The following is a 24,583-nucleotide window of genomic DNA, read 5'->3' as shown; positions in this document are numbered from 1 at the left end:
GACCCTGATACAGCCCACAAGCCCTACACAGCCCACAAGCCCCACAAGTCTCCAACATTGTCTAAGCCCATCTCCCACCATTTACACCATTCCAACAACCTGACTCCCTTGGTTCTCCTGAAACATGCTCCTGCTTTGGGGCTTAGACCTTCTTGTTTTCTTGTCTAGAATGTTATTCCCCTAATACTCACAATGCCGGTTGTGTACCTTGAGGTCTTTGTCCAAATGCTAGTTCATTAAGAAGGCTTTACCTTATTTTTTAAAATATTTATTTATTTATTTGAGAGAGAGAACTCGAGTACATGAGTGGGAGGAGGGGCAGAGGGAGAAGTAGACTCCCCATTGAATGGGGAGTCCAACGCAGGGCTCAATCCCAGAACTGTGGGATCATGACCTGAGCTGAAGTCAGACGTTTAACTGACTGAGCCACCCAGATGCCCCAAGAAGGTCTTACCTTATTATCTGTATTTTTGTCAGAGAACTTATTGTCATCGGTACCTGGCATGTATTAGACACTCAATAAATATTGATTGAATGAATGAATGTGGTTCTATATAAGCAAATTTTATTTTTTTTAAGATTTATTTATTTATTCATGAGACACACACACACAGAGAGAGAGAGAGAGAGAGAGAGTCAGAGATACAGGCAGAGGAAGAAGCAGGCTCATCACAGGAGCCCGATGTGGGACTTGATCCCAAACCCCAGGATCACCACGACCTGAGCCAAAGGCAGCTGCCTAACCGCTGATCCACCCAGGCATCTCACAAATTTTCTTCTAAATATGGCAATTCCAGTATTTCTTTTGTCAACATTGGAAATTGTAGCATTAGTTCTATTGAAAGAAATGTGGCACATAAATAGCTATTCAGGTAACATTAAGCTTTATGGACTTTAAAGTTATTTGGACAGGGATGGTATGTATTATATCCATCTTTATGTTTGCTATCACTTTTTAAAAACTTAAAAAAATTGTTTTTAAGTGGGCTCTATGCCTCACCTGAAACTTGAAATTATAACCCCAAGATCAAAAGTCAAAATATGCTCTGCCAACTAAGCCAGCCAGGTGCCCCTGCCATCATCACTTTTAACTGGAGGTTTCTCATTAAAAGAGAGAGAGAGAGAGAGATTTGATATGTATTGAATAGAAAGAAAAATGTGTTGGATCAACTGATCAATCATTTGAAAAAAAAATCTAATTATATCTTTGCCTCACATCATACTCCAGAATATATTCAGATAGGTTATAACTTGTAGCATTAAAAAGGAAGATAAAAAGAAGAAAACACAGGTGGTTATTTGCAATATCTTGGGATGGAGGGGTCTCTCTTAGCATCTCCAAAGGCAGAAACCATTAAAAGGAAGAGAGGAAGGGGAGGAGGAGGAGGAGGAGGAAGAGGAGGAGGAGGGGGAGAGGAAGAGGAAGAGGAGGGAAAGGGATGGTGGAAAAGTAGGGGAGGGTGAGGAGTGGGGAAGGAAGAGGAGGACAAGAAAAAAATACAAAATTGAGAGCCTTGATTACATAAAAATAAAATACTTCAGTGAGTCCTCCCCAGAATTAAAAAGTCACTAAAAGGTATGCCTGGGTAGCTCAGCAGTTGAGCATCTGCCTTTGGCTTAGGGCATGATTCTAGAATCCAGGGATCAATTCCCACATCGGGCTCCCTGCATGGAGCCTGCTTCTCCCTCTGCCTAGGTCTCTGCCTTTCTCTCTCTGTCTCTCTGTCTCTCTCTTTCTGTGTCTCTCATGAATAAATAAATAAATAAAATCTTAAAAAAAAAGTATATAAGAAAAACTGTTCTGTCTCACTAAACATACGAACTCTGAAATAAAATTTTGCCCCTACCAAATCTGAACTTCAAAGAATGAGGCAGGGTTCAGGGAAATAGACAAACACCAAAGCCCAGCTACTGGACAACTGGGCAACACATTAAAAACTCTTATTAGGGGAGCCTTGTTGGCTCAGTTGGTTGAGCATCTGCCTTTGGCTCAGGTCATGATCCCAGAGTCCTGGGATAGAGCCATGAGCCATGCATGAGTTGGGCTCCCTGTTCAGCAAGGAACCTAGTTCTCCCTCTCTCTATCTGCCTGCTGCTCCCCCTGCTTGTGCTTTCTCTGTGTGTCAAATAAATAAATACAATCACTCTTAAAAGAAAGCTCTTATTATTTTTCATACTTTTTCACTCTGCAATTGTAGTTCTAGGAATGTATTCTAAGAAAATAATCATGTATGTGTGCCAAGATTTAGCTGCTAGGATGTTCATTACAACTCACTTAAGACAAAATAGTAAGCACATCTTAAATTTCCATTGCTGACATTTAAATAAATTATAGCACATTTAGGGGCACCTGGCTGGCTCATTCAGTGGAACATGAGACTCTTGATCTTGGGGTTGTGAGTTTGAGATCCACATTGGGTTTAGAAATTACCTAAACATGAAATCTAGGGGCAGCCCGGGTGGCTCAGCAGTTTAGCGCCAGCCTCAGCCCAGGGTCTGGTCCTGGAGACCCACTGAGTCTCACAGCCGGCTCCCTCTGCCTGTGTCTCTGTGTCTGCCTCTCTCTGTGTGTGTGTCCCTCATGAATAAATACATAAAATCTTAAAAAAATAATAAAAAGAAAAAACATGAAATCTAAATAAAAAACGTGCACAAGGGACACCTGGGTGGCTAAGCGGTTGAGCATTTGGCTTTGGCTCAGGTCATGATCCCTGGATCCTGGGATCGAGTCCCACATCGGGTTCTTTGCAGGGAGCCTGCTTCTCCCTCTGCCTGTGCCTCTGCCTCTCTCTGTCTCTCATGAATAAATAAAATCTTTTTAAAAAATGCACAAGAAGGGACGCCTGGGTGGCTCAGCGGTTGAGCGTCTGCCTTCAGCCCAGAGCGTGATCCTGGAACCCTGGGATCGAGTCCCACGTCTGCCTGTGGGACTTCTCCCTCTGCCTGTGTTTCTGCCTCTCTCTCTCTCTGTGTGTGTCTCTCATGAATAACTAAATAAAATATTTTTAAAAAATGCACAAGAATATATGTTATGTGACATAAATGTTATCTAGGTAGGTCATAGTAGTTGCTATATCTTGGTGTATAACTTCACCTTATTTTAATTTTTAAAAATTTAATAAAAATACTATTATGATAAAATTTTAAAAACATATTTTATTTATTTATGAGAAACACAGAGAGAGGGATCCCTGGGTGGCTCAGTGGTTTAGCACCTACCTTCAGCCCAGGGCATGCTCTGGGGGTCCCAGGATCAAGTCCCACAATGGACTCCCTGTGGGGAGCCTGCTTGTCCCTTTGCCTGTGTCTCTGCCTCTCTTTCTGTGTTTGTCATGAATAAATAAATAAAATCTTTAAAAAAGAAAAGAAAAGAAAAGAAGAAAAGAAAAGGAAGAAAGAAAAGAAAAAAGATTGTCTTAATCCAAGTGCCTCCTCTGTGCTGAGAAGTATGAAGGAAAATCTCCCAGGAGATGACCAGAGATACTCTCCTGAGTATCTAATATAGATAGACAGATAGATAGATAGATAGATAGATAGATAGATAGATAGAGATATATACCTCTCGGGATCCCTCGGTGGCGTAGCGGTTTGGCGCCTGCCTTTGGCCCAGGGCATGATCCTGGAGACCCGGGATCGAATCCCACGTCGGGCTCCTGGTGCATGGGGCCTGCTTCTCCCTCTGCCTGTGTCTCTGCCTCTCTCTCTCTCTCTCTCTGTGACTATCATAAATAAATAAAAAAAATTTAAAAAAAAGATATATACATAGAGTTTCTATGAGTCTCAGAGACAGGTCTTGGTGTGTTCTGGGCTTTACCTAGCAATCAGGATCTGGGTGGCAATGTCAAAAGTGGTATAGAGGAGTTGTAAAGACATAGGTTCATATCCTGACTCTTCTATCCCTTGATTTTGGGACCAGATTCCTTGAGTGTTGATTCTTCATTTTGGTTTGATTCTCCCATCTGCAAAATAAGGACATGATACTATCCTGGCCAGGATGATGGAGGGTTCAAAAGGATAATGCTTAGTGAATACCTCTCATACCGCTAATGCTCAACAAATGGTAGCTATTTACAGCTATCCTGTGGTGCACACAGATGACTAAACAATAAGGAGTTCTGGATATTTTGGAAACTCCTGGTTCTCAGAAGGAACCTGGACTCAGGGTTACAGAACATCATGAGCCTGTCAACCTTTGGGTGGGTTGGAGGGAGGCCATTGCCTTTCCTCTACCTTGCCTGCAGCTGTCCTGGAACGAGGCAGAGTGGCACGGTTGCCTAGTAACACCTCTAGAAATCCAGGAAATTAAAATTTGGAAGCTGTAGATGAGAGGAAAGGTGGGGTCATGTATGTTTGAATGTAAGCTGACATGTACCAAGTAGGTGCTGTATTTAGGTGATCTAAGTGACTCAGGTAATCTTTGGTGGTTGTGGTTTCTTTTTTTTTTTTTTTTAATATTTTATTTATTTAGTTTTTAAGTAATCTCTACACTGAACGTGGGGTTCAAAATCAGAACCCCATGATTAAGAGTCACTTGCTCTACTGACTCAGTCAGGTGCTCCTGTTATTTATTTATTTTTTAAGATTTCATTTGTTTGAGAAAGAGAGAGAGAGAGAGAGAGAGCAACCATGTGCACAAATGGGGGTGGGGGAGCCAAGGGGTGGGGGAGAGGAACAAGCAGACACCCCCCCCCGCCCCCCGCTGAGCTCAGAGCCCAACTCAGGGCTACATTTTAGGACCCTGAGCTCAATGATCCAAGCCAAAGTCAGATGCTTAACGGAGTGAGGCACCCAGGTACCCCCTTTTTAAAAAATATATAGTATATTCAGAAGGTACAAAAATTTTTTTTAAAAAGTAAAGAATTTCCCCTCTTATCCCTGTCTTTTTTTTTTTTTTTTAAAGATTTAAATATTCATGAGAGAGAGAGGGAGAGACACAGGCAGAGGGAGAAGCAGGCTCCACGCAGGGAGCCTGACCTGGGACTCGATCCTGGGACTCTAAGATCACACCCCGGGCTGAAGGCGGCACTAAACTGCTGAGCCACCGGGGCTGCCCTCTCTATCTTCTCATTTGTCACCAGCCAGTCCCCTCCTCAAGGTTGGCGGGTTATGGCTCCATAGGAGTCCTTCAAGGGCTGTATTGTAGGCATACAGGCAAATAAATGAACTTGTACTTTTTTTCTATCCCCCCCTTAACATATATGGTAACATACTAACTGTTGGTTTAGGATTTTGCTTATTTCACTTAGCCACAGCTCTGGTTCCCTATGGTTCCCTATTTGCTTTGAAAGTTTAAGGCATTCCATGGTTTGGATATATCCTTTGGTCCCCAGGAGCCTCAAGAAGCTGTTAGGTTGTTTCCAATACTTTGCTTTTACAATGTTGCAAAGGAGGGGTGCTTGGGTGGTTCAGGAGGTAAAGTTAGGGACTCTTTTTTTTTTATTTTTTAAATTATTTATTTATGATAGTCATACAGAGAGAGAGAGAGAGGCAGAGACATAGGCAGAGGGAGAAGCCAGCCCCATGCACCGGGAGCCTGACGTGGGATTCGATCCCGGGTCTCCAGGATCGCGCTCTGGGCGAAAGGCAGATTTTATTTATTTATTCATGAGAGACACAGAGAAAAGAGGCAGAGAGGCAGAGACACAGACAGAGGGAGAAGCAGGCTCCATGCAGGGAGCCCCATGTGGGACTTGATCCCAAGATCCTGGGATCATGACCTGAACTAAAGGCAAATGCTCAACCACTGAGCCACCCAGGTGTCCCTCTTTCTTCCTTCCTTCCTTCCTTTCTTTCTTTCTTTCTTTCTTTCTTTCTTTCTTTCTTTCTTTCCTTTTTCTTTTTTTTTAGATTTTGTTTATTTGAGAGAGTGAATGAGGCACCTCTGGGCTACTTCTCATTTAGCCCCTTCTTTGTTCTAGGAACCCATCCAGTGCAGCATCCTGTCAGTACACCCATTGTGGTTGCTACAAGCAAGGGATTTCGAGTTTGCCCCTAGATTCCAGAAGTGTCCTTTTCTAATACATCCAGAAATCTGTAGCTAAGGTGCCTGTCCTTTCTTCTTGCACATATCCTGTTTCTTTTCCACTGCTTTGGCCAGCCAGCCACCTATTCTGTGGTTTGGGGTTTAGCTGGCTCCCAGTTTCATCAAAAGAGTTTTCATTTTTTTCCCCTTTCTGTTTTTGGACAACTTCTGCAGTATAAACAGTGAAAAGATGACCCTTTGTCCTCAAATTGAAAATCCTAAAACAAAGACGCAGGCATCATTATCACCTAATTTACAGGTATAAACAGCAAGACTGAAGCTGGTTGGGATGCAGTAAGGAGTAGGGGATACAAAAAAAAGGAGTAGGGGGTACAGAGGCATATAGAAAGAGACAACAAGGGATCCCTGGGTGGCGCAGCGGTTTGGCGCCTGCCTTTGGCCCAGGGCGCGATCCTGGAGACCCAGGATCGAATACCACGTCAGGCTCCCGGTGCATGGAGCCTGCTTCTCCCTCTGCCTGTGTCTCTGCTTCTCTCTCTCTCTCTCTCTCACTGTGTGCCTATCATAAAAAAAAAAAAGAAAAAAAAAAAAAAAAAAGGTGCATCCCTGTGATCAAATGAACCCAAAACCTTGGTCCTGGCTAAAACTCAGTTATTCTCCTCACAACCTTAGGCAAATCACTTCTTTCAGGTCTTAGCTTGCTTATCTGTAAAATCAACATACTGTGACTTTCAAAATGTCTTAGAGGAAGCCCAAAGTCCTCAGAAACTGACAAAGAATGGAGGGCTGGAGGGGAGCAAGATGTAGTGGTGGGAGTGGGGGTCTTCTACCAGAGAGAGCTGAGCTTTTTATCAATATTAACATCATAGATGTATGCCTAAGATTTATTTTAAGAGATTAATTGATGGGAAAAAAACAAGCTGTTTTTTAAAGATGGAAAAATCATTACACTATCTCAGAGGTTACAAAATTCATGACTTGCAGAACGAAAGTGGCCTGGCCAACATGTTTGATTTAGTCCACAAACTGTGTTTTATTTATTTATTTATTTATTTATTTATTTATTTATTTATTTATTTATTTATATTTTATTTATTCATGAGACACACACAGAAAGAGAGAGAGAGAGGCAGAGACACAAGCAGAGGGAGAAGCAGGCTCCACGCAGGGAGCCTGACGTGGTACTCAATCCCGGGTCTCCAGGATCAGGCCCTTGGCTGAAGGCAGCGCTAAACCACTGAGCCACCAGGGCTGACCCAAACCATGTTTTAAAATTTTTAATTAGTTGCTAATTTAAGAAAAAAAGAAAATCCAGAGTTCACATAAAAAGTATACCTCTCACTTCTCTTTATTTTTAAAGACTTATTTATTTATTCATGAGAAACAGAGAGACAGAGAGGTAGAGACACAGGCAGAGGGAGAAGCAGGCTCCATGCAGGGAGCTCAACGTGGGACTGATCCTGGGTCCCCAGGATCATGCCCTGGGCCGAAAGTGGCGCTAAACCATTGATCTACCCAGGCTGTCCTCACTTCTCTTTATTTTTATTTTTTTTTAAGATTTATTTATTTATTTATGATAGACATGAAGAGAGAGAGAGAGAGGCAGAGACACAGGAGGAGGGAGAATCAGGTTCCATGCCGGGAGCCCGACGCACGACTAGATCCCAGGACTCCAGGATCACGCCCTGGGCCAAAGGCAGGTGCTAAACTGCTGAGCCACCCAGGGATCCCCCTAACTTCTCTTTAGAAAGACCAGGGACAGGATGCCTGGGTGCTCAGTGGTTGAGCACCCCACCTTTGGCTTGGGGTGTGATCGAGCGTCCCGCATCAGGCTCCCCACAGGAAGCTTGCTTCTCCCTCTGCCTATGTCTCTGCCTCTCTCTGTCACTCACAAATAAATAAAATATTTCTTTAAAAACAAAAAAATGAGGGACGCCTTGGTGGCTCAGTGGTTGGGCCTCTGCCTTTGTCTCAGGGCATGATCCTGGAGTCCCGGGATTGCGTCCCACATTGGGCTTCCTGGATGGAGCCTGCTTCTCCCTCTGCCTACGTCTCCACCTCTCTTTCGTGTGTCTTTCATAAATGAATTAAAAAAATCTTTTTTTTTAAACATTTTATTTATTTATTCATGAGACAGAGAGAGAGAGAGAGAGAGAGAGAGGCGGAGACACAGACAGAGGGAAAAGCAGGCTCCATGCAGGGAACCTGATGTGGGACTCGATCCCAGGACTCCAGGATCACACCCTGGGCTGAAGGCAACCACTAAACCGCTGAGCCACCCAGGGATCCCCTAAAATCTTAAAAAAAAAAAATAAATAAAAGAAAGAAAGGAATGAAGGAGGCCTGGGAACACAGATTTCACAAATCAGACACAGTAGTGTAGGAAGCTTGAGATCCAGAAACAAAGCATCAAGAGGACTCCATGGGGCCCCTAGGCCCCCTTTACATGACATCTCTCCTCAAGGCTAGGTTAATCACACTCTGGACTCCTCCTTGGCATAGATCAGTTTTGCCTGTTTATGACTTTATACAAATGAAATCACACAGCCTATCCTATTTTGTATCTTTCAATCAACATTCCATTTGTAGGCTATAACCACATCATGGCATGTAGTTGTGGTTCATTTATTCGCATTGCTTTATCACATTCTATTGTGTGAATATTTCACAATGTATGCATTCAAGTATTCAGTTTTGTTTTCAGATTTTTACTTTTATGAATCTATGAACATTCTTATACACATATATTCACACATATTAAAGTACATTTCAGAATGCATTTCTGTTGAGAATATAACCAGGAGCAGAAATGCTGAACACAAGTTCAGTTTTGGTGGAACTGCCACAGTTTTCCAGAGTGGTGTACCACTCCGCCTTCCACTAGCTGTGGTGAACTCCAGTTGCTTGCTTATTCATAGTTCTTACCTGACAGACTGCAAAGGGCACTGAAGTTTGTGACACCCCTCCCCCCCCACCACACACAAGATGCCTTCTAAAGGTTCTTCAAACTCAACTTTCTATTTCCAAAATGAGTGTAGAATGAAATGCTCAAAGTCTTCTCAAGGGTACCTACTGTTCTTGGATGCCTGGGTGGCTCAGTGGTTGAGCATCTGCCTTTGGCTCAGGGTGTGATTCCAGGGTCCTGGGATAGAGTCCCACCCACATCGGGCTCCCTGCAAGGAGGCTGCTTCTCCCTTTGCCTATGTTCCTGCCTCTCTTTACGTCTCTCATGAATGAATAAATAAAATCTTTAAAAGGGGGGTGGGCGGCTACCTCCTGTTTTTCCCTCTTCCTTTGCAACTCTGGATTGGTAATCCTGTATTTCAATGTTAATTTATGTCTCCAAGAGAGGAACAGAAGTTTGGGAGTTAGCCCAACATGGAGAAGGGGGTGAGGGTAACTGACCCTGAAGAACGTTCCAGGTGGAGGTGAGGCAACGGTGTGTTTAAATCTAGAGGCCGAAGAAAAGAAGAAAAGGGGGAGGGGGGTGGTGGAGAAATTCCCAATGGTGGCAAGTCAGCCTATCTGGAGGATTTAGGAAAGACAGCTGGTGTTTCCAGTCACTACCGAGAGGGCCCTAGAGAGGACAGAACTTCTCCCTCAGGAAATACCTCCTCCTGCCCACCCCGTGCAGAGAAAGCCCTGTAGGGAACTGCCGAGAGCAACTAAAAGAAGCTGATCTTGATTGGAGGGTGGGAGAGAGGGATGGGGCTGGAGGAGGGGACGGGTTGGGTGTCCCACTGTCATGTAAATATCCCGTCCCGGCCACGGCTCCCTAGATTTAAACCTCTGCCACCTGGGGCAGCTCCAGTAGTCGGAGCTTCTTCCTGACGTGCCCCTCTCCCGCTTTCGTGGTTTCCTCACAGCATGACCCCCAAGCGCCAGTCTTCGCTCGCACCTCAAACGAAGAAACCGAGGCTGCCTCCGGCCCCCAAGCCGGAGGAGACGTCGACCTCTCAGCACTTGCCGAAGGGAGGTATGTTCCTGCGGTACACTTTATTGGAGAATTAAGGGATTTTTTCCCGCCAAATGCCTTTGGAGATATGACCCCAAATACCCTGAAGGGTTTCAGCACAAGGTGGAAGAGTGGATTAGGCTGATGTAAAGAAAAAACTAGAAGTGAGAAATTGAGAGACCTGGAGCACATGGGAGCTCATCCCTGCCCGCAACCCAACACCTAAACTGGGTTGTCTCCCAGCCCCCAAACTCACTCCTGGGTTCCTTGTCTTGGTGAGTAGTGTCACCAGCCAGTGTGAGGCTGGGCGATGCCTGACCCTTTTCTTCTCTTTCACCTCTCCTCATCCAGACAAATCCCCAAGTCCTGATGGTTCTACCTCCTCAGGATCTCTCCTATCCATCCACTTCCTTCCTGTGGCTGCTGCCTGCCCACAACTCTGGCCGGATTACTGCCACTCCTCTTGCTTCCAGCTTCCTCCCCCCCCACCCCCTTTCCAGCCCGAGCAAAGCCAATCACATGACTCCAGCTTAAAACCCTTCCTTCCCTCCCCATTGCCCTCGAGGTATCGACTGAGAGACTGCCCGGCCGTCCACCTGGCCCTTGCCCACCTCTCCAGGTCCCTGCTCCCTCTGGCACCTTTCACTGCTCTCCCCTCCCTCACCTCAGGGCCGGGAAGCCCACTTTGCCTCTGCCTGGGTCACTCTTGTCTCCTTACCTGCGCTCCTCTCCTCCTTCTGCTGCCTTCTGCTGATAAGTCACTTCTGGCAGGCGTTCTCCTTCGAGCCACAGCTGCCGGGCATTAGGAACTCCCTTCTGCCCGTATGGTGCCCGGAGTGCCCCCAGCCTGGCCCTTAACCTCATCTCACTGTAATCGTCTGTTTCACATCTGCCCCTTCCCCTGTGTGAACTGTTAACTTAGAGGTGAGGGCTGTGTTTTCCAGACACAGTCACAAGGTGGTTTGGTTTGTTTGCATGATTAGGCCCCTCCGATGGAATGGGGATACAGTGATGCCTTCGAGGGAGTTGGGTCTAGATAAGTAGAAGACAGGAAAGCATTGCCTTAGGAAAATGTGACAGCAGGCTGCCTAAGTGCAGAGCGGAGCGCCTCAGAGCCCATAAATCTTCCTAATTTGCTGACATGGCTGAGATCCAGCCACGCTTGTGGAAGGAGCACTGGATGAGGAGTCCACATCTAGCACTCCTGTGGGTCTGCTGGGTGACGTGGCAAGTTTGACTTGAATGGATCCCAGGCCATCCCCTTCCAAGTGAGATGCAAAAGATCTGATGCCATGTGGTAAAGCTGGGTAGCTAGGGTTCAAAACCTGGCTCTAGGGCAGCCCCTGTGGGTCAGCGGTTTAGCGCCGCCTTCAGCCCAGGGCCTGATCCTGGAGACCCAGGATCAAGTCCCACGTTGGGCTCCCTGCATGGAGCCTGCTTCTCCATCTGCCTGTGTCTCTGCCTCTCTCATGAATAAATAAATAAAATCCTAAAAACAAACAAACAAACAAAAAACCTGGCTCTGGTTGACTGTGATCTTCTTGGACAAGTGACATGACTTGTGCTTCCTTATTCTGTAAGATGGGCTCAACAGAACCCATCTGTTAGTCTTGCTGTATGGCTTAAATAGATATGACACACTCGAGACATTGAGCAGCTCATAATGCTCTTGATAGAGAGCAAATTTCTTCCCACTGTGAGCAGTAAAATGTGGATGAATCCTCCTTGCCGCCTTCTGTTTAAATCCTTGGGAGAATCATCGGGACCAGGAGGGATTAGAAACTTTTCCAGGGTGGTCCATCTAAATCCAAATGACAGCTCGTGCCACTCCCCCGGCACCAGTCAGCCAGGCATGATGCTAAGCACTTCTATATACATCAGCTCTCAAAACAGAAGCTGTGGATAATCCCATTTCACAGATCAGAAAAAAGAGGCTCAGAGACGTCGGAGGGGGGTAGGTTTTGAAGGCCATCCTAGCCAAGATTTCCTGGTCATCTTGGGATACTGCTGTGTTGTAGGGAATGCTTGCATCTCTCCTCCAATCTTTAAGCTGCATGGCTCTCTTCTTCCAAAGGAAGCTGAGGAGAAGAGAGGGAGGAATTCCTGGAGGGAGGTGAGAGGCCAAGGAGGGAATGCAGAGCTCCTTGAGTTAAAGACGGGGAGACCACAGTGACTAATTCACCATGGGTGAATTATCTCTTGGTGTGTCCATGCCACTCCCTTGTTTACTGAAACTCTTGCCCTTTTGCTTTCTCTTTCTCTTCCACTTCCTAGTGTGTGCTCCCTGCATTCATCTTGAAAACTGTGGTGGAAAGGTCAGGAAGAGGAGCAGGATGGCTCTAAGGGCTGGGAAGTTGAGAAGGAGACCTGGAGCCCCTGTGGATGAGTGGGAAACACAGGTACTTTCGAGATACTCTGGGTCACTGATACTCACAGCCTATAAGCAGGCTTTGTGTGAAAACAGCAGTCCTCCACACCATGTTTTTCAGACTGTTTTCATCCCATTAATGGGTCACAAAATCAGTTTAGTGGAGTGAGACCTGCATTTAAAGAAAATCAAATAGAGTAGAAAATTAAGAGGCACATCACACTTTGTAGGGGTAAGTATTATTTTGTGTCTGGGTGTATACTGAATCCTCATATCAAATGTCATGTCAAAAACTGGAAAAACGGTCTTAGGGAAGGGGTCTTGTTATCCACTAGCATGGTGTAGAATTTGTGATTCTGCCACTCACATCAAAAAAGTTGGATTTAGCTGTGAGATGAGGATATTAATACCTACCTTGTATTTTGTGAGGATTAAGTGAGAAATCACATGTACTTTATCACAGTCTGTGGCCCACAGTGCATGCTTCAGCAGTGTGCTAGAGCCTGGTGTTTTAATTCAGCGCCGTTCGGTGACATCACAGTGGTGGCGGGAAATTGGCCACGGGGAGAGTATTTATACACCACTGAAATCTGCAAATGCTACAAATAAGGGGTTTTGGTGTGTGTGTGTGTGTGTGTGTGTGTGTGTGTGTGTTCTCTTCTGGGAGATAGTTGTCAAACATTTACCTGCTTATCACTGATGCTAATAATTCTTCCTTTTATTTTAAAGATTTCATTTATTCATGAGAGACAGAGGCACAGAGACACAGGCAGAGGGAGAAGCAGGCTCCATGCAGGGAGCCTGTTGTGGGACCCATCCCGGGTCTCCAGGATCACGCCCTGGGCTGAAGGCAGTGCTAAACCAACCGTTGAGCCACCCGGGCTGCCCTAATTCTTCCTTTTAAAAGCCTGTCCCAACTGAGACGGGTGTGGGATTGAGCTGGGCTCAACTGAGAATAAGCTTTGGAGGGAAAGGATTAGATGGATTTCTGGGTTTGGGGGAAGAGTCCCAAGAAGACATTTGTATTCTCTCTACCCATGGACTGTATGCCATTTATTTAACATTTATCATTATCGATCACCTACCAATGGACTGTCTTGAGCATTAAAGATACTGCTTGAGCTTTAAGAGCTGATAGTAAAATGTGAGTGCTAGAAAGCAAATAATCCAACCCCAACTTCTCTTACGGAGGCCCGCGGAGAGATTCCAGGCTTTTTGTGGTCCACCTGCTGGGGCTCTGGAATAGAGAGTAGAAAGAACAGTGGTGCGTTTTTTTTTTTTTTTTTTTTAATTTTTACTTATGATAGTCACACGCACAGAGAGAGAGAAAGAGAGAGGCAGAGACACAGGCAGAGGGAGAAGCAGGCTCCATGCACCGGGAGCCCGATGTGGGATTCGATCCCGGGTCTCCAGGATCGCGCCCTGGGCCAAAGGCAGGGGCTGAACCGCTGCGCCACCCAGGGATCCCAACAGTGGTGCATTTGCATTACCTGGAAAAGATTATTTAATCAGAAACGCCTTGACTTTACTTGGCGGTTCGAGACTTGGCTTCTAAAGCAGGTCTTGTAGGTCCTGACTCTGACGTGGTGAACCGAATGTAACACCGCCTGTGCGGTCGGGTAGTTGCGGGTCTCAGCGAGATCTACTCCCATGGCTGGGGCTGGCGCGGGCGCTTAGCCCTCGGTGCTGTTTCTCGCAGGCGTTAGGCACCGAGTTGGGCAAACAAGACCCGCGGGTGAGTGCGGCATCTCCCTGCCTTCAGAAGGCTTCCAATCCTCCACAATTCGGGGCGGCCCTGCCTAAAAGTCACCACTCATACAATGTTCCCCTTTGTCAGCCTTTTCTCGAATTGTAGAATTTCACGACAGAGATAGATACAAAGAGGGAAGGTGACTTGCCCAAGTGCACACAGCCGTCTGGGCGGGGTTTGGACTGGAAGCCAGGGAAAGGCCTTGTAAGTGGACTGGACAGCTTCAGGGTTTGCAAACAAGCCTGAGTGAGTCCGAAGGGCAGCTTCCCCATCGGAAAATCGGATGGAGGTGCCGGCTTCCTCCACCCACGAGGAGGGATGCCCCAGCCAGTGGGGCACCCGAGGGCAGCGACCCCAGGGCGGGGGTATTTCTGGGCCCCGCTGCGAAGCGAGGCGACAACCGGGCCTGCACCCCGGGGGGGGCTGGAACACCCCACTCCCCCGCGCGCCGAGCCACCCCGCGGAGAAGGAAGCCGCTCCGCCACCACGTGACGCGCCCGCGCCCGCGCCCGCGCCCGCGCCCGCGCCGCCGGGGGCCTGCGCGCAGCTCGGCGAGGCCCCGCCCCTCGGGCCGCCGAGCGCCCGTAGCGCGCAAATCCATGTCCCGGGTCGGGCCGGAGCAGGGGAGAGCGGGGGAGGGGAGCGCGGCGCGGGGGGCCGGCCCCGTACGTCGCGGCGTTCCTTCCTCCCGCCTCTCGGCCGGGCCCTGTGTCTCCTCGCCGCGGCTCCGCCCCCTCGTCCCGGCGCTCCAGCCAATGGCGGGGCGGCGCGAGCCTCTCCGGCCGGGGGCGGGGCGTGCGCGCGGGGCCTGGCGCGCCTGCGCCCTGCCGCCCGCCCCTCGCCGTGAGGAGGAGGTGGAGGAGGAGGCGGCTCGGGGAGAGCGAGCAGCGAGCTGGACCGCGGAGCGTGAGTGAGGGAGCCGAGCCGCCTGCCCGCCGCCGCCGCCTCCCCTCCGTAAGCAGGAGCCCGGGCCGGGGCCCGGCACGCCGCCCCAGCCCCTCCCTCGTCGTCAGGCCGCGAGGGCAGCGCGCGCGAGCCGGGGGGAGGGAGAGCGAGCGAGCGAGCGAGCGCCGGGAGGAGGCGGCCGGACCGAGCGAGCGCCCGCGCGTGTGGCGTGAGGGGAAGCCGCTGCCCGCCCCCTTCGCCTTCCCTTCTCTCCCCCTCCCCGCTCCCCCCCCGACCGCGGAGCAGCACCATGTCGGCGCCGGCGGCCAAAGTCAGTAAAAAGGAGCTCAACTCCAACCACGACGGGGCCGACGAGACCTCAGGTGAGGAGCAGGCGAGGCGGGGGCCAGCCCGCGCCGCCATCTTCGCCGCCCGCCCGGCCCGCAGGCCGCCGGCGGGGCCCGGGGCGCGCGGGGGGCGCTGGGCGGACGGGCCGGCGCGCGCCTCGGCGCCCTTTTTTGTGCGCGCGGGGCCGGGGCCGGGGTGGCGCCGCGGCGGCGGACGGCGCTGCGAGGCGGGGGCGCTGCGGCCTGTTCGGCGCGGGCGGAGGAGACCCCCCCTTCCTCTCCCCCCTCCCTCGCTCTCCTCCCCCTCCCTCCCTCCCGAGAAGCCTCTCTTTATTGTGCTCCGCCATGATGCCTCGCTCCCATCAGCCGCCGCCGCCGCCACATGGTGCGGCCGGACGCGGCCCCGCGGCCGGGCCTCCGCGCGGCTCCCCCTTCGCGCCCGGCCTGCGGGCGGCAGCCCCCGCACCCGCACCCGCAGGCCGGCCCCGGCGCGGCCCTCCGCCTGGAGCTGGGGCGGGGTGGGGGCGCGGGGAAGCACGCGGCCGGCCTCGCACTGGGCCCGGGCGGCCCGGGAGGATGCTCTGCCCGGCCCCGGGCACACTTCCCACGTGGGGTGGCCACCCCGTCGCGGCAGAGCGCTGTGAAGCCTGGCGCGGCGGCCGGCACGGCGGAGGGGCTTTACAATGGCTCTCCGCAAGCCTCCCAGCCTTGGCCGTAAAGGCTTCCCCGGCAGGGGGGCTGCAAAACCCGGGATGGTTACCGGAAATGAGCCGCGCGATCGGGCCCCTTCACGCCCACTTAGCTTTGTAGGTTCTGCAGTCTTCACCGGACAAAAGGGTACCTCTTCCATCGCACACCCCCTTTTCCTGCTCTGCCTTCTGTGGTTCATAGTTTTCAGACTTCATGCTTGCTTCCTGTAAGCGTGCTCCAGAATCGTGTGGGGCCGCATCCGAGATAAGCCCGCCTGAAATTGGGTTGGAGGGGAGAGAAAGGTCAGGGTAGAATCATTAGGGTTCTTATTCTGAGATGGTAAGGTCCTATGTTTAGGATGGTCGGCGGATCCGAGGGCCCTACCTGTCAGGCCTGTCTGATGTCTTAATTGTATGTGATGCTGAGCAGTATTTTCAACTTTGCGTAATAAGTGATCCTACTCCTGAGACTAAGTGGTGTTCTCGTTTTTGTTATGGTCTTGGGTTAGTGTCCGTACTGGAGTTAACAGCTGGCATCACTCTCTTACAGGTGTGTAAGGTGACAAATAATAGTAAGAATTTTTGAATAAGGCTTATTCCTTAATCTTTCGTGATAGAAACTTTACTACTGGTCTTCTTCTCATAAGGGAACTCTTCAAAAAGTGCTGCAAATATTTTGAGTAGCCTAGCAGATTGCATGACCTGTGAAAAGTCTTTTAATTAAAAGGTAATGTGTCAACTACAGGCATGAACACGTGGAGAGCTTGCCTTGTAGTAGGCAGTTTCTTTTTTAATAACTGCTTTATTGGTACGTCACATCACACACCCTGTTAATGTCAGGAAAACTGATTTTATATTCTAACTAGTATTGAGTCCTATACACCTTTTTCTTGCAGAAAAAGAACAGCAAGAAGCAATTGAACATATTGATGAAGTACAAAATGAAATAGACAGGTAAAGTTTTTTGTGGTTTACTTTGGAGACTTTAAGATGTAGCTTACAGTCTGGTAGTAATTGAAACTATGGTCAAATCTGTATCCACTGGCTAAGTGGAGATGATTATAACCTAGTTGGAAATATTTTGAAAGTTCAGTGTTATTTTTCTGTGAAATACTTTTATGTTTACTAAAAACTTTGAAGAAGGTACCTCGACCTTGTAAAGCTTGGGTTTGCTCTCAAAGGCTACAAGTTGTCTGAATTGCAGTGCCTGGACTTCTGATAGTTTAGCATTATGGCATTACTGTTGCTTCCACTTGAGTTATAACTTTGTTACTTTATTAGCAACTTTTTTTCTTTTGTAAGCTTAATCTGCTTGAGGTTGAAACAATTGGAGTTAGCCTGGTGATAAGAGTTGGTGCGGTAAATATACAATGTTACCAAAAGACTCAGTTTGGGCACTTTAAGAACTGTAAGTTATTGAGGGTGTCTATTGGTGAAGCAGATCAAGTTGCCATCCAAGTTTTTTTGTTTGTTTTTTGCCATCCGAGTTTTGACTTGAGTCTCAAACGACAAAAATCTAGGGGGTTTGGTTATTATAAATAAGTACTTTGTACTCTGCTGTAGCTAATAAGTAAATATTTTGGGTTTTTGGCAATTTTTTTATTTGTCAAATACCATCATTGTCAACATGGTTTTTCATTTGCTTCAGACTTAATGAACAAGCCAGTGAGGAGATTTTGAAAGTAGAACAGAAATATAACAAACTCCGCCAACCATTTTTTCAGAAGAGGTCGGAATTGATCGCCAAAATCCCCAATTTTTGGGTAACAACATTTGTCAACCATCCACAAGGTATGTTGTGGCAGAGCATTATTCCAGGATATGGGAGAGAGTGGAGGGACTTGGCTCGAGGACTTAGTCCAACATATTGGTTACGTGCAGAAATTAAAACAATCAGAGAAAGGAGGCTTTCATTTAATGTTTTATTTTAGAAGAGACTATTCTAAGTTGGGATTCTCTTTGATTTCTTGGTTAAAAGATAGTGACAGCTCTGACACTGAGCCATCTGGTTCGCACTTAATGGATTTATGAAATCAAAGATGTTCACTAAATTTGGAAAAGTTTTTAAAGGCATCACTCTGAATTGTTTGTTAATCTTTGTTTGTGATACTCATTTGACCTATAATTTGCTGGTCTAGTGTCTGCACTGCTTGGGGAGGAGGATGAAGAGGCGCTGCATTATTTGACAAGAGTCGAAGTGACAGAATTTGAAGATATTAAATCAGGTTACAGAATAGATTTTGTAAGTATCAGTAACTCCTTGTTTGCCACTGTGGAAATGAATTGGAGCTTGGTTGGAAGAGCTGTTTGTATTGATTTCTAGTTCTTCAATCTTTTATTATAGTATTTTGATGAAAACCCTTACTTCGAAAATAAAGTTCTCTCCAAAGAATTTCATCTGAATGAGAGTGGTGATCCATCGTCAAAGTCCACTGAAATCAAATGGAAATCTGGAAAGGTATTTGAGGAATTGTTGGGTGAAGGTATCATTTTGTGTATTTTTGGTGTAGTTGAACCACTTACCAATACTCGCTGCTTTGGTAATCTATATGTTCAATACAGATCCTTAAAATGTATGAAAATCTAGTGTGTTTATGCCAAATACAATGCATGGAGCTATCAAAAATTAGTGCAAGGCTTTAAGGCTAAATTTTTTTTGATTTTCATATTGGGGACTGAGGTTTTCAAATGACTTGCTACTTTCCAAACTGCATTTATGTCTTCATTTAAGTGGTAAACCCATTTTAACTTATTATACTGCATTATGGTGGTGGTTGTCAAAGTGGAACTAATTTTGTAAAAAAAAAAAAAAAAAAAAAAAGCCAAATTCACATGATATTTTTTCAGGAAAAACTTGTACAATTTTGACAAGTCTTTGAAGACCTAGAATTCGAGGATTTAACTTTTGCTTACCTTTATAACTTGTTTTAGATAACAAGCGTAGCTAACATACTAATGTTACTCCACCCTGTTTTTGGGTTAAGATCTTAAGTTACAGGGAATCTAGGTATTATGGAGAACCTATGTCAAAAGTTCTGTCTTCATTTAGGATTTGACGAAACGTTCAAGTCAAACGCAGAATAAAGCCAGCAGGAAGAGACAGCACGAGGAACCAGAGAGCTTCTTCACCTGGTTTACTGACCATTCTGATGCAGGTGCAGATGAGTTAGGAGAGGTCATCAAAGATGATATTTGGCCAAATCCGTTACAGTACTACTTGGTAAGTTGAGAGTGTGCTTTTTTTTTTTTTTTTTTTGAGATTTTATTTATTTATTCATGAGAGACACACAGAGGGAGAAAGGCAGACACACAGGCAGAGGGAGAAGCAGGCTCCATGCAGGGAGCCCAATGCGGAACCCGATCCCGGGTCTCCAGGATCAGGCCCTGGGCTGAAGGCGGTGCTAAATGCTGAGCCACCGGGGCTGCCCGAGAGTGTACTTTTTATTCAAGGTTGTACTTGTCTCCTTTGTTTGAAAATGAGTTCCTAAGGTAAGTTTTGTTTTGTTTTTAAGGTTCCTGATATGGATGATGAAGAAGGAGAAGGAGAAGAAGATGATGATGATGATGAAGAAGAAGAAGGATTGGAAGATATTGATGAAGAAGGAGATGAGGATGAAGGTGAAGAAGATGAAGATGATGATGAGGGGGAGGAAGGAGAGGTAAAAAAAAATTTGGTTAAGTCCAAAAGAGATCATCTCAAAAGAATTTTGTTATTTTGTGGGTTACATTTATTGTGTAATAGAACTGATCAACGGAGATAAGCTATTTTGTTGTCCATAATTGAAGAGGACTTTAGTAAACTTCTTGTATCCATGATTTAAATATAATTACTTCTGATTTTGTGGTTAGTACTCTATCTTGTCATTCCCTGGCCAGTAATTAATGAGGGTGATATGGACAGTGTAGCTGGTCAAATTCTGAGAAATCTAAATAGCAGATTTGTGTGTTTTGGACAAACATGAAATTTCTCATAGATTGGGATAGGTTGGTTTTTTGGTTTGTATTTGGTGTGAAAGGTCTGTGAATTTGGTGAGTGCTGAAAGGTAACTAATTTATCTGAGACCATGTCACTGTGTCTTTCAGTTGAGATTTGATCCATACTGATTTATAGATTTGTAATATATGTCCCTGTAATGTGGCAGTATGTTCTCTGGAGGTCTGTGTTTGTGTGAATGTTGAGGAATGACTTCGATTTAACCCTGAAGATTGACTGCCCACTTTTTTTTTCTTACAGGAGGATGAAGGAGAAGATGACTAATGGAACACTGATGGATTCCAACCTTCCTTTTTTAATTTTCTCCAGTCCCTGGGAGCAAGTTGCGTCTCTTTTTTTCCCCCCCTCCTCTTGTGCTCATTCGCCCTGTTTTTTGAAGTCTCTTTTCTCTCCCTTTATACCATTGTTCTCAACTTATTTTGGGGGGAAATACTTTGAGCAGAATACAGCGGGAAAAGAATCTCTACCCCTTTCTGTTCCAAATTCATTTTTATTCCTTCCTGTCTCAACAAAAACTTTATGGAATCAACACCACCGTGCTCTGTGGGAAAAAAGAAAAACCTTCTGCTCCCTTAGCTCTGCTGGAAGCTGGAGGGTGCTAGGCCCCTGTGTAGTAGTGCATAGAATTCTAGCTTTTTTCCTCCTTTCTCTGTATATTGGGCTCAGAGATTACACTGTGTCTCTATGTGAATATGGACAGTTAGCATTTACCAACATGTACCTGTCTACTTTCTCTTGTTTAAAAAAAGAAAAAAAACTTAAAAAAATGGGGTTATAGAAGGTCAGCAAAGGGTGGGTTTGAGATGTTTGGGTGGGTTAAGTGGGCATTTTGACAACATGGCTTCTCCTTTGGCATGTTTAATTGTGATGTTTAACGGACATCCTTGCAGTTTAAGATGACACTTTTAAAATAAAACTCTCCTAATGATGACTTGAGCCCTGCCACTCGATGGGAGAATCAGCAGAACCTGTAGGATCTTATTTGGAATTGACATTCTCTATTGTAATTTTGTTCCTGTTTATTTTTAAATTTTCTTTTTGTTTCACTGGAAAGGAAAGATGCTCAGTTTTAAACGTTAAAAGTGTACAAGTTGCTTTGTTACAATAAAACTAAATGTGTACACAAAGGATTTGATGCTTTTCTCTCAGAACAGGTGTATTTAATATGATTTTCCAAGTTTAACTTGTATAACGTATTGTCAAACTCTGTCACCCTGACTCCGTATTATTTGATACGCACTTTGCAGGGTGACCTCAGGGCTGTGTGGACTGAGAAAGGGATCTGAATCAATGTATTAATGCCTTCAAAGCCAGGAGCCATCGTAGGTGTAGTTTGCCATCAATTTCTGAACTCTCCCACATCAGTTGTGATACCAGATTGCTCAAAACTGAGTTCTGATTATGTTGTGCCCTTGATTTGTGTCTCAAATTGGCATTTTTAAAAACGGGCCTTTATTGCCTGGATATAATAATAGTGCCTGCCACCACCATCAGACAGACCTGGTGCTCTAATGCCAAGTTACACACAGGGCAGTTACTGGTGTGTCTTCGTTGGCACTATGAAATGTGGCTGAGAAGACAGACTCTCAGAGTAAGAAGTCCGTATTGGTGGTAAGAAACTCAGGAGTACTTTTGTCTCGAAGTACTAGCTATTTAGCATATAGCTCTCACGCGACGCCTGTCTGTGTGAATCCGGGTGAGATGACGGGCCCTGCTCTACTTAATGCCGTTGTGCATAGGATACCATTTTGGGAAGCTACCTAATGCATAAGCTTTTTAATGCTGTAAATTATAGTAGCTAAAATTAAATGCCACTTAACTTTTTCAGAGATGAATTAATGGACAGCCTGGTCAAATTCAAAGCTTTTTGATGTATAAAACTTTATAAACGGAACTATTCCATCGATAGGCAAAGTGTAATGAAAACCTGTCTAGATGGATAGTATGTAATTTCTGCACAGGTCTTGTTTAGTAATACATCACTGTATACCGGTCAGGAATCTTGCTCCAATAAAGGAACATAAAGATTTTTTTTGACTGGGGTCATTCTCCTTGTTTCCTAGAGACATGTTACTTGCCTTTGGATATAGATAAGGTAGTTTTTCTGTCTGATTTGCATTAGTAGTGACTGGGGAATGGGGGAAACTGCTCTTCAAATCATTCAGTGTAGCAGGGAGAAGTCTATGAAAGGGTAGGTATAAAGATCACAGAAAAGAAACTTCTTTGGAATGTAGTTGGTTCCTGAAGGGATCGAATATTTTCCTATTGAAGTCTCAACATTTAAAGGACTCTTGGCTAGCAAAAATCCTCTGGTTGCTTGAATTTTTTTTTTTAAGTTTTTCTTTACCTTTTTTTTTTTTTTTTTTTTTTTACTTTATTTATGATAGTCACACACAGAGAGAGAGAGAGGCAGAGACACAGGCAGAGGGAGAAGCAGGCTCCATGCACCGGGAGCCCGACGTGGGATTTGATCCCGGGTCTCCAGGATTGCGCCCTGGGCCAAAGGCAGGCGCTAAACTGCTGCGCCACCCAGGGGTCCGCCAGGTTGCTTGAATTATTACTCATTAAGTAGGCCTGTAATTTTTGTTTCTCAAAGTTACTACTTACTAAATCTGATTTATGGGCTGGTGAGATCGGAGGACCATCAGTTATAGGTCCTGTTTGTTTTTTTATAAATTTTATTCATGAGAGACACAGGCAGAGACAGAGGGAGAGAAGCAGGCTCCATGCATGAAGCCCGATGTGGGACTCGATCCCAGGTCTCCAGGATCATGCCCTGGGCTGAAGGCAGGCATTCAATCGCTGAGCCACCCAGGCGTCCCTAGGTCCTCTTTAATCCATTCTTAAGATGTACATTTACTTTTGAGAAAATGACTCAAATAGCTCTTAAAGATCATTTCCTCTTAACTATTGAGATCACCTTTTAGATTGCCCTGTGCCTGCAAATCGTGCAAAGGAGTGCTGGGCTGTGAGACAGGAAGGTGGCAATGTCAGTGTCCTGGAACTTGCTACAGAGTAGCAAGTGTGCTTTGTACCCAGTTGCAAGAGTTCTCAGGCTGGCCTTTGGGCAGTGTGTTTTGGAAAGTGCCAAATGAATGGCTTAAAGCTCCTTTGGTACAAGGACATTTCAAAAGAAAAGGGCAAATAACGGCTGCTGTAGTTTCTCTGGGAGGAGGGCATCTTCCAAAACTGCCAAACTGCTTATGAGGGAGTAACTACATGAATAGGGGCACAGGGGACAATGTATAGATAATGTATCTATTTGGTAATCTATCCTTAGAGTTAATTTCAAACCTAAAGGAATGTTCTTTTAGACCCATCCCTGCAGTTGAGGTTGTTTCTCCAACATGTTCTGATTTCTAAGACTTAACTGTTCCCTGACCTCTGTGACAGGCCCTGCAGTTTCTCCCAGCTCTGGCTGTACAATGTAGAGTTTTAAATGTCCCCAGAATCTCGCCTGTCTCTGACATGGGCTTTATATCTGGCCTGTTTTCTCACCTGTGTTAGCTGTCTGGCTGCCAACAGGTATGGGTTTTTGACGTGATGGATTTGGGGGGGCCTTCTGGGCGTCAGAGGATTCCTACTCAGTTGTATTTCTGAATTAATTTGGTAGTTTTTACCATTACTGCTTTTCGACAACTAGTCTCAGGGTTTCACTTGGTCCTGAAAACAGGTTTGGCTTTTGACCTTTTTGGTTAGGTTGCTATGAAAAGGCAGAATTGTTATAGAAGGTGTAGACTCAGGATTTCTGAAGAGCAAGACAAGTTCTTTAGGAGATGAATGACGAGCCATTCCAATTGTTTAAAGAGGACACCTTGGGGATCCCTGGATGGCTCAGCAGTTTATTGCCGCCTTCAGCCCAGGGCGTGACCCCGGAGTCCCGGCAACGAGTCCCACGTCAGGCTCCCTGCATGGAGCCCGCTTCTCCCTCTGCCCCTGTCTCTGCTTCTCTCTCTGTGTGTCTCTCATGAATAAATACATAAAATCTTAAAAAAAAAAAAATAAAGAGGACATCTTACATTAGGAAAAAGTACCCCCACACACACACAATCCCAGCATTCCCATTTGAACACGTGGCTGTGTTCATGAAGACTTTAGAAGTTTACTTTTTAATAGGTCCGAGGGAAAAGACTGCAGTTTTGTGGTTAGAACAAGAATAGTGAATGGGGAGTGTGCCAGCTTGATTACTTGGTGATATTGCATACTCCCTACTACCCAAGGGCAGCAAATCTAAACATAGACGGATGTTTGCCATACCAGGAAGGGAAGTATAGAAAGGAAAAAAAAGTGTTTTGTGTTTTTTTTTTTTTTTTTTTAATGTGCCCTGCTAGGAAGTTTTATATTTCTTTGAGTTGATATTTATACAGTTTTAGCCGCCAGTTAGCTGGAGAGTTGTTTGCACCATTCACTACCCACTGGATGCTGAATGTGAAGGGAACTTCAATTTTCTTAAGAATTAGCAGTTTCATGAAGTACCATCAGAAAGGATGAAGCTATTTGGTCAGGCTTCTCCATCAGCCTAGGATTTGGTTTCCTTGTGGGTTTGCCCAGCCTGGGGTTCATGGATTCTGCTACTTCTGACTTCCTTTCCTTTGTTGACCAGCGAAGCAGT

At 46.1% G+C, this 24,583-nt stretch overlaps 1 protein-coding gene across 2 annotated transcripts; it reads left to right on the top strand.

Moving 5' to 3' along the window:
* The first annotated feature begins 14,883 nt into the window (after positions 1–14,883).
* SET (SET nuclear proto-oncogene) lies at positions 14,884–21,101 on the top strand. 2 transcript variants are annotated; one of them, XM_025475366.3, is made up of 8 exons: positions 14,884–15,324; positions 16,874–16,931; positions 17,626–17,768; positions 18,116–18,219; positions 18,322–18,435; positions 19,027–19,197; positions 19,490–19,636; positions 20,212–21,101. In XM_025475366.3, the coding sequence occupies exons 1-8, from the start codon at positions 15,252–15,254 to the stop codon at positions 20,233–20,235; spliced, it is 834 nt and encodes a 277-aa protein (XP_025331151.1). In that variant the 5' UTR covers positions 14,884–15,251; the 3' UTR covers positions 20,236–21,101. The 2 variants fall into 2 exon arrangements, with proteins under 2 accessions (XP_025331151.1, XP_025331149.1); XM_025475364.1 differs by lacking the exon at positions 14,884–15,324 and adding an exon at positions 15,957–16,125.
* Positions 21,102–24,583: the final 3,482 nt, after the last annotated feature.

The sequence above is a fragment of the Canis lupus genome, chromosome 9 (assembly GCF_003254725.2).
Source record: "Canis lupus dingo isolate Sandy chromosome 9, ASM325472v2, whole genome shotgun sequence".
Classification (NCBI taxonomy): domain Eukaryota; kingdom Metazoa; phylum Chordata; class Mammalia; order Carnivora; family Canidae; genus Canis; species Canis lupus.
This window is presented reverse-complemented; position numbering and strand designations above follow the sequence as displayed.

Excerpts from the sequence above, each read along its gene's own strand:
- SET (XM_025475364.1), top strand. The coding sequence starts at position 15,972 with ATGGCTCTCCGCAAGCCTCCCAGCCTTGGCCGTAAAGGCTTCCCCGGC. Across the intron at positions 18,220-18,321 it reads CAGGTTACAGAATAGATTTT|TATTTTGATGAAAACCCTTA; the intron begins GTAAGTATCAGT and ends CTTTTATTATAG. Across the intron at positions 19,198-19,489 it reads ATCCGTTACAGTACTACTTG|GTTCCTGATATGGATGATGA; the intron begins GTAAGTTGAGAG and ends TTTGTTTTTAAG.